At 39.2% G+C, this 9,544-nt stretch overlaps 1 protein-coding gene across 1 annotated transcript in view; it reads right to left on the bottom strand.

The window, feature by feature from the left end:
• The window catches only part of Cops2 (COP9 signalosome subunit 2), a 31,156-nt gene that overhangs the window by 16,688 nt on the left and 4,924 nt on the right, over positions 1–9,544 (bottom strand). The window contains exons 2-4 of the mRNA XM_031373255.1: positions 4,262–4,375; positions 2,657–2,734; positions 1–69 (exon numbers count right to left, since the gene is read on the bottom strand). Of these exons, the coding sequence (XP_031229115.1) occupies positions 1–69; positions 2,657–2,734; positions 4,262–4,375 (261 nt within the window). The remainder of the gene's footprint in view (positions 70–2,656; positions 2,735–4,261; positions 4,376–9,544) is intronic.

The raw sequence follows: 9,544 nt of genomic DNA on the forward strand, positions 1-9,544 counted from the left end.
CCTGGTGACTGCACTCCGAATATAGGTCAATAGTTGCTTATATCTGTTCATCATTTCTGGAAAGTTTGTCTGTGAGGAAAGGAAAATGCATGACTGGGAGACATGAGTGCCCACAGGAGTACGATTCAGCATATAGTACTACTGCCCACAAGTGGACCTGCCACAATTCATGATATGCTCTCAGGAAGGAGGAAGAACAAATACAGACATGTTACCTTACATACAAGATGACACAAATGTTAGAATTCAGCCTAATAAACAAATGAAACCTGTACATGTTCCAAGTTTCAAATAATACTCTTTATGCACAGCACATGTGATTGGAAAACTACTAAGATACCTACCAAAGAAGCAGATTTTAATTCTCAAGTGTGGCTAACAGCTATGCAGATAACCACTCTTTCACCCTGAAATAAAGATTCACCCTAACTTTCTAACAGGAGTTACAAGTTCTATTTTTCCCTTGAATTGGCTAGCTTTCCATGAGGTCAAACAATCACAAGTCCCAGAACTCATCTCATGTAACAAAATCATCCCAGGGGTCTGAGGAGGATCTAGAAGTAGAAATTGCATGCAGAATATAATATATAGACACAGTTTCTGTTGCCACTGCAACATTATGTTGTATGACTGTTACACTAAAGCAGGATTTTAGAAAAAGGTACTTCTGAACTCTATCTTACCCTATATAACTTGAAGCTCACTGTTGCAGTCTGAAATACCCCCCACAGGCTTGTGTTTATATACCTGGCTGGAGGGCTGGAGAGATGGCTCAGCCGTTAAAGGCTAGGCTCAGAACCAAAAACATACCTGGCTGGAGAACTGTTTGAGAAGGCTGTAGGAGTGTCAGGAGGTAGAGGCTTGCTGGAGGATGTGAATCCTTGGGTGACAGCCTTAAGGTTATAGCCCAGTCCCACTTCCTGTTCACACTCCGCTTCCCAAGTACACACAGACATGATCAAACACCTAATACTGCCACCGTACCTTCCTCACCATGCTAGATTGTACTCCTCTGGACTGTAATCCAAAATAGGCCCTTTCTGCCTTAAGATGCTTTTGTCAGGGTAATTTATCACAGAGATGAGAAAATCTGGCCCCCCAGATTTTTTTATTTGTGAAGGTATATAGAGTAAAATTTGCACTAGGGCATGAATGTGGAAGCCAGAGAACAGTTAATGGGAGTTGATTCTCTTCTTCCACCACAGGGGTTCCAGGGATTGAACTCAGACTGTCAAGACTTGGTGGCAAGCACCTTTCTTTACTTGCTTATCTTCATGGCTCTAAGATATTCATTTTAAAAAGTTATGTTAGCTGGACATGGTGGTGCATTCTTTTAATCCTAACACTAGGGAGGCAGAGGAAAGTATAGAAAGTACAGAAACTCTGTTAGCTCGAGGTCAGCATAGAAAGTTCCAGGACTACATAGTAAGACCATGTGACTAAATATAGACAGGGACCTTAAAAAATTATGTTAATTCTAATTTAAGGTTGAAGGAAGACTAAGTAAATTTGTTCTCACACAGAGCAAGTGAAACAGACCCTTCTAACTGTACTACCAAACAAACACTGCACAGCTACATAGGTTCTACTGTAGATCCTACCAGAAAATGAGAGAGCAGACACAGCTGAGACCACTCTTGTAGTCTCCTATTTACAGATGCTCTGCCAGAAGCAAATGGCAAACCAGGAAGACTGTAATTTATGATACAGAGATAATCCTTTTGTATCCTTCTCAGGTCTGTTCAAGGTAAAACAGAAAAATTGAATCTTAAGGGCAGTCCACTATTTAAATGGACTAAAACCAAAACAATTGCTATCATGTGAAGATAATATGTTTTAAAGGAATCATGTTTTCTGGCAAATCACAGCATCTTACAGTTGACATTCACCTACTGCTTCATCTATGTTTCTCAATTTTTTAATTTAAATATAGGATACACTGGTGTAATATCATGATAAAAATGAACAGAAAGCACAGGTTTTTTGTGCAACAAGAGTACACTGTGAGAAGTAGAACCAGAAAGGGTAAACACAGCACAGAAGACAGATGTAGCAGACAAGGATAGATGCAGGAGCAGCTAACAGGCCACTGCAACAATGTTGGTGGGAAATGATGCTAACCAGGAGCAGAGTAGCAGAGGGAGGGACTTTACACTAGGCATCTTCTGAAGATACTCAGGCCTTTTTGATTTGATTGATTATTGGTGGGAAGAGAGACAACGGAGGGCCCCAGTCTTAGTAATAAATAGAATTTGAAAACTCTAAAATAAACTTTCAAAGTAAGTTTTTCAAAAAAATCACTCTAAAAATAATCCACTTGCACTATATGCAGTAACACACAGAAAACATACCTAAGGAATAAGTTCTACATACAGAAGACATTTTTTTTTAATCCTATGTCAAATTAAAAAAAAAAAAAAAAACTAGCATTGGAGAGAGAGAACATAGGAATTGGAGGGAGGAAAGTGAAGACATAATATAACTATTTTAATTAGAGTTTTAATTAAAAAAAAAGATCAGCAATGCTCTAATCATAATTTTGCAGTCCACAGGTGGACAGGCCAGTATAACAACTTTATAGAGAAGAAACATATGGGGCTCTGCAGCAGGAGGCTTGCATGCAGTTACTCATGGTGAGTCTCAGAATAAATCTTACCAACTTGAAGTTAATCTTGATCATCTGTTTTAGTGCTTTGAATCCCCATTCTCCCTTCTCACCTTCAAGTTCCAAAACCTAAAATGGAAAGAGATTTTTATTTTTAGTCTTGGTATCAATTTTTCACTATTTTCCAATGACACCCAATGTCTAAGACTTGAATTAAATTTATAAGCTATTCATGAAAAATATTTTCTCCCAATTTCACTGTCAGTGTAATTTTAAAAAGGATTTAAATAAAGTACTTAAAAGAGACTTCTTGGGATCCTTGGGTAAGTAAGCTGACTTTTTTTTTTTGGTGTTTCGAGACAGGGTTTTTCTGTGTTGCCTTGGCTGTCCTGGAACTTACTCTGTAGACCAGGCTGTCCTCTGCCTCCCAAGTGCTGGGATTAAAGGCGTGTGCCACCACTGCCTGGCAGTAAGCTGACTCTTAAACTGCTACATAAGAGGACTTGATAATGCATGTCCAGAAAGGACTCCCTGAATCATCTTAAGTAAGAACCACCAACTGTTCAGAAATCAGGAAATCAATTGATCTGTTCCCAGAAGCAACAAGATTATAGTAATAATACTGCTGACCAGGAGGATGTTTCTCTAGTGTGGTTTTTTAGGATAAGGGCCCTACAGACAACTTGAAGAAAAGATAACAGGAAACTTTCTGAAATATATGCTTATTACCCATAATGCAATCCTTTGACAGAACTATCATAAATATCACATACACATTTTTGAACTAAATCACTTTGCATTTACTGTACCTGTTATGGTTTGGACATAAAATATCTGCCGCTTGTGATTGACACTTGGTCCCTAACTGATGGTGTTGTCTTGGGAGGTTGTGGAACCCTCTGAGGGTAGAGCCCAGCCACAGGGAGTAAATCAATGGAATTTAAGTCTGGGAAGCTATAACCTAGTTCCACACTTCAAGGTCCAGTCTCTCTCCTTGCGTCTTGGTTATATTAGTTAACTTTTTCTATTGCTGTGATAAGACACCATGGCTAAAGTGACTCATAAAAGAAACCGTTTAATTTAGGTATACAGTTTCAGAAGCTTAAGGTCCATGATAGTCAGGGCATGGGACCAGGGACAGTTGGAAGCTCAAATTGATCCTCTAGTAGGAGGCAGAGAAGGGGGGTGGGGCGGGGTGGGGTGGGGTGGGGTGGGGAAGGGAGAGAGGGAGGGATAGAGAGAAAGACAGAAAGACAGACAGAGACACAGAGACTATGAATGGCATGGGCTTTTGAAACCTGAAAAGTCCACCCCAGTGACATACTTCTACCAAGGCCACACCATTTAACCCTGCCCAAGAGTTCCACCAACTGGGGACCAAGCATCCAAACATATGAGTCCATGTGGCTACTCTCATTCAACCACTACGCTGGTCTACTGAGATGGAAAGAATCCTAGTAACATGCTCTGGTCAATATGGCTTCCCTGCTAGGAAGGACTATTACATCCTAAACAGTGAACTGAAGAAAATACTTACATTCTTGTTTTTGGTCAGATTATTTGGTCGTAGCAGTGAGAAAAGTAACATATACAGTATTATTAAAACAAAATAAACTTCAAGACATAAAACCAGTTGGAAATATATTTTGGAAGCACCTTTTGGAAGCTGCTTAGTGCTGCTTTCGGGTCATCTTCTTTCAGTGCTTTGGAATTATAGTACTGATTTTCCAAATCCACATTGGGCTCAGAGTTACTGTCTTCAGAGTACTCCTGTGTATTAGGAGAAAGATAATAAATGAAAGAAAGTTCACACACAGCACTGTAATAAGTAAATACTGTTAGGATAAAACTTACTCTATTTTTGTATAAAATAAACCAACCATCAACATTGATCTTATTTTAAAATTGGAAGAAACCTGGTGGTAGTGGTGCATGCCTTTAATTCCAGCACTTGGGAGGCAGAGGCAAGCAGATCGCTAACTTTGAGGCCAGCCTGGTTTACAGAGTAAGTTTCAGGACAGCCAGGGTTACACAGAGAAACCATGTCTCAGGGAAAACAAAATAAACAAACTAAAACAGAGAAGGAATAACGTATACAGAAGATAGAAATTATTTTTCCAAATCAAACCTAGCACTTCCAGAGGCTGGGAAGTGGGGACAGCAGGCAAGACTGTTTGCTGTTCAAGCATGAAGAACTAAGTTTAAGTCACCAACATGAATATAAAGAACCAGGCATAAGTGTTCAAAGTTCTGTGACCCTATTGTCACATAGGGGAATGAAGTGGGCAGACAGAAGGAGTGTTATGTTTGTGATGATCAGCTTAGGCCTAGGTTTAGTGAGGGGAGGAGACAACATCCTCTTACCTCCACACATGTCCATTATACATACACATGCAGATATTACACACAGAAACACTAAGCAAGTAAATGAAGAAAAATCCAACAACTTCCACTCTGTGAAATCAATGTGTGTTATAATCCTCATTAATAGACTGAAATCTTAGAAACTATTTAATCTTTGCTTAATTGCTTCTTATAGCACTTGCTTTTTATCCAAACTTTCCCTTCCGCTATCCTGTTTTTCAGTAAGAACTGAATGTACATGGTGGAAAACTCCTCAAACTTCTACAGTTCCTTCTTAGCTTACTTATTTGGATGTTACAAAGCTATCTGGACTCGTGCGGTGGCCTCACAGATATGTGTGCAGGTCAGAGCACAGTTTGCCAGAGTCCTTCCTTCCACTGAGCCCAAACCAATGAGTCATCTCACTGGCCCAAAAAGTAATATTTTAGATTCACAAAATAAAGATTATTTTTTTCCTCACCTACAAGTCATTACAGAGGGATAAGTTTCTATCAAAAGAAAGGTAATGTTGAGCAGTGGTGGCGCATGCCTTTAATGCCAGCACTTGGGAGGCAGAGACAGGTGGATTTCTGAGTTCGAGAACAGCCTGGTCTGCAGAGTGAGTTCCAGGACAGCCAGGGCTACACAAAGAAACCCTGTCTTGAGAAATCAAAAAGAGAGAGAAAGAGAGAGGGGGGGGGGAGGGACTGAGGGAAAGGGAATAAACACAAACATATGAATATTAGAGTTGTTTTAAATTCAAATACAGCTTATTTCTTCAAAAAATACACAGGGAATATTGTAAAGGCAGAGGAGTGAATAGAGTCTCACTGAGCACAGCATTTAGGAAGGTCAGAAATACATCAAGATGGCTCTTTCTCAGTGCATTGCACCTTATGTAGAGTGAGACCATAAACGGGACTTGCTCTCACATAAACGACCTATGAAATTCAGCTAGGCTTAACACTTGAAATGCCACTGGAACACTTCTTTTAGGGATACGATCAGACTAGGTAAAAAACATATTTCATAATGATTTATTTTCTTAACTCTTGTCACTTATAACAAAAATACTAAAGGTAAAAAAAAAAACTTACTCGAGAGGAAACAACTGTCTATCACAGTGACTGAGTTGGGCTGTAACAGTGACACTCAAAGCTGGGCTCGAAAGAGGAGCATAGTGCAGGCAAGAACAGCACACAGCACAAGACAACACGAGCGAGCAGCACACGCAGGATACTCCTGGGGCACCCTAGCTCCCTATTCTTCAGCCACATACTCCTCTAACAAGTTAAAAAAGTTTACTTTCCCATAAGCTTCCTGGTCTCTTTTAAACCCTGAAGTTCTGACCTCATGTTAAGCAGTCAGAATAATCTGCATGAAATGTCATTATTTAGTATATTTAATAAAAATGACTTCCCATTGCTAAGTAAGTTGAAAGTAGTAAAAATCTGATTCCTGCCCACATCCAGCACCTTCTATGAAACTGTTGGCTCATTCACAATGCTTGCTGCCACCCTGGCCTTTGCTCAACTGCTCAAACTACTTCCCACCTTCCACTCTATTCCTCTGTGTTTCTCATCTGGTCATCTAAGCTATGGCTTCTTTAAGTGTGGGTTATGATCCAATGTTGCCAGGGAGATGGGAAGGGACATGTGTGCACACAATATGGGAATGAATGGATAGGACCTGGATGTGAAGGCGGATTCCACAAAAAAATTGACAATAATAAAAGAATCTGAATATAAAATGACCAACATTAATAAGAAACCAAATATGTTTCTGGCAGCACTTGCCAGATTACACTGTGGAACATCACTACAAACCTGGGTTGTGAATATAAAAACAGGCATTTGGCACTGCATGTCAATGAACAATGAATGCCTCAAACACCTTGCCATAGACTTGACTGTTATGAATTATAGCATATGTTTCATATATAGTCTTCTGCTCTTATAGGTTTAATTACAGAGAAGAGAGGCTTTAGAATTATTCTATAGTACAGGTATCAAATTATTATACCTTTGGATTATATTGTTAGGACTTCTGATTTTAAAAACTGCTGTTTGAGTCATTAACTTGTAATAAAATAAATGGGTTTTGCCAGGCGGTGGTGGCACACGCCTATAATCCCAGCACTTGGGAGGGAGAGGCAGGCAGATTTCTGAGTTGGAGGCAGGGCTACACAGAGAAACACTGTCTTGAAAAACAAAAAACAAAAAACAAAAAACAAAAAACAAACAATATATATATTGGTTTTTGGCTTGGGATTAGGACAGAATTCCCAATATTTTTCTTTCTTTTTTTTTTTAAAGAATTATTTACTTTATGTATGTAAGTACACTGTAGCTGTCTTCAGACACACCAGAAGAGGGCATCTGATCACTCTACAGATGGCTGTAAGCCACCATATGGTTGCTGGGAATTGAACTCAGGACTTTTGGAAGAACATTTAGTGTTCCTAACCGCTGAACCTGAACCATCACCCCAAGCCCCAAATATTTTTGAAAACAGACCTAAACATACTATGTCATTTTGTATGTACTCATCAGAAGCAGTGATCTCAGCACTGATTGATAGATCAAACTATAAATCAATTGTGAAAAACACTGAAGATGCTCTGATCTACATCCAACCCTCAATACTCATCTTGCTGTACCAGAAAATTACCTTTTGGTAACCTAAACTTTCCAACGGCAGCCCTGAATCTGGAAATGAATGAAACAGAACTCTGATTGTCACATCATAAAGTGTAAAATTTTGGACTCTCATTCAATGTTCGTTTTTGTTTTTTAGCCCAAAACATGAAAAATCAAAACACAAAAACTAGGCCAGGATTCAAGAAAGGAAAGGCTGAGAGGTACAGTCCATGGTAGAAGTAAATCATGGACTTTCAAGCACTGAGAAAATGGAAAATGTGTTACAGGCTGAAGAGATTAGCTTCAGTTACCTCACACCACTAAGACAATTTATGACATGGCTGAAAACAAGATCTTTTTTTATTTTTTTAAAGATTTTATTATTATATGTAAGTACACTGTAGCTGTCTTCCGACACACCAGAAGAGGGTGTCACATCTCATTACAGATGGTTGTGAGCCACCATGTGGTTGCTGGGATTTGAACTCAGGACCTCTGGAAGAGCAGTCAGTGCTCTTACCTGCTGAGCCATCTCGCCAGCCCTGAAAACAAGATCTTTATATTTTCTTTCATACTGCAAATGAGCTTTCTTAGTCACAAAAGTACCCAACTTGCCACTCCCAAGACAAAGACAATAGATGACTGAGCTCAAGTAGAAAATGGGGATAAAAAAGAATAATAACAAAAAGAGAAGTGTGGTTAAACAGAAGATGTGAAATGAATTCAAGACGTAAATAAAAAAAAAAATCAGTCATGAGTACCAGGGTTAACCACAACAATTACTAATGACTTAGTACACAAGGTAACAATCAGGATAGAGAATTAGATGCATTAAGTAATGCTAAATTGAAGTTGTTTCTGTAAACTGAGCAACAATTTGTAGAAGTTTCAAAATTTCAATCAATATGTGAATATCCTAAATAAAGTTTAAAAAAACATGTAAAATAAACTCACTTGAATATTATAAAAGGGCTTTACAAATCTTAAAGTTCAGTCACAGCTCCAACTTCCTGATGAAATAACTCAAGTGTCTCTAAAGCAGTCTGTGATGACCCATATCTACAGTGTCTGGATCTATTCTCTTTACTCCCAAATATGTCATGTAACTTTAAATTGCTGCTTTAAGGGGCTGGAGAGATGGCTCAGTGGTTAAGAGCACTGACTGCTCTTCCAGAGATCCTGAATTTAATCCCCAGCAACTACATGGTGGCTCACAACCATCTGTAATGGGATCTGATGCCCTCTTCTAGTGTGTGTCTGAAGACAGTGACAGTGTACTCATGTAAAATAAATAAATAAATATTTTAAAAAAATTGCTGCTTTAATACAAATCATATTTTTATCTTGGCCATACTGGACGGAGACTGAACTCAGGCCTTACGCACTTTAGACAAATGTTCCACCATCAGTAATTTCATTCAGCTATTTATTTTTCAGAAAGGGTCTTATTAAGTTGCCTAAGTTTGGTGTGAACATGCAATCCTGCCTCCTCAGTCTTAGCCTGTAGTTAGAGGCCTGAGCCACGAGCAGCAGCAAACTATATTCTGGTTAGGAATTCTACCCAATCTCCTCTCCTTCCTTTTCTCCTCTGCATCTCCCCAGCATCGTGCTTTGGTAAATGTATTCACCAAGGCTTTCCTTCTTGAATCCCCAGCTCTTTTTAGCAGAACCAATCTACAGTCATGCTTCTCTCTATATGACACGCATCTAATGTAGGGCTTAGTGTCCATACTATTCCCTCACCCCTTTTGCCTCCACTATGTACAACCTTTTTGAGACAGGGTCTCTCTACAAAGTCCTAGCTGTCCTAGAATTCACTATGTAGACCAGGCTGGCCTCTAATTCACTAAGACCTGTCTGCTTCTGTTTCCCTAGTGTTGAGATTAATGTGTGTGCCACCATGCCCAGCTATCCACTGTGATTCCTAATAAGGAGAAAGTTTCTTGTCATTTTTTTT

This window comes from Mastomys coucha, unplaced genomic scaffold (assembly GCF_008632895.1).
Source record: "Mastomys coucha isolate ucsf_1 unplaced genomic scaffold, UCSF_Mcou_1 pScaffold15, whole genome shotgun sequence".
In the NCBI taxonomy this organism is placed as follows: Eukaryota; Metazoa; Chordata; class Mammalia; order Rodentia; family Muridae; genus Mastomys; species Mastomys coucha.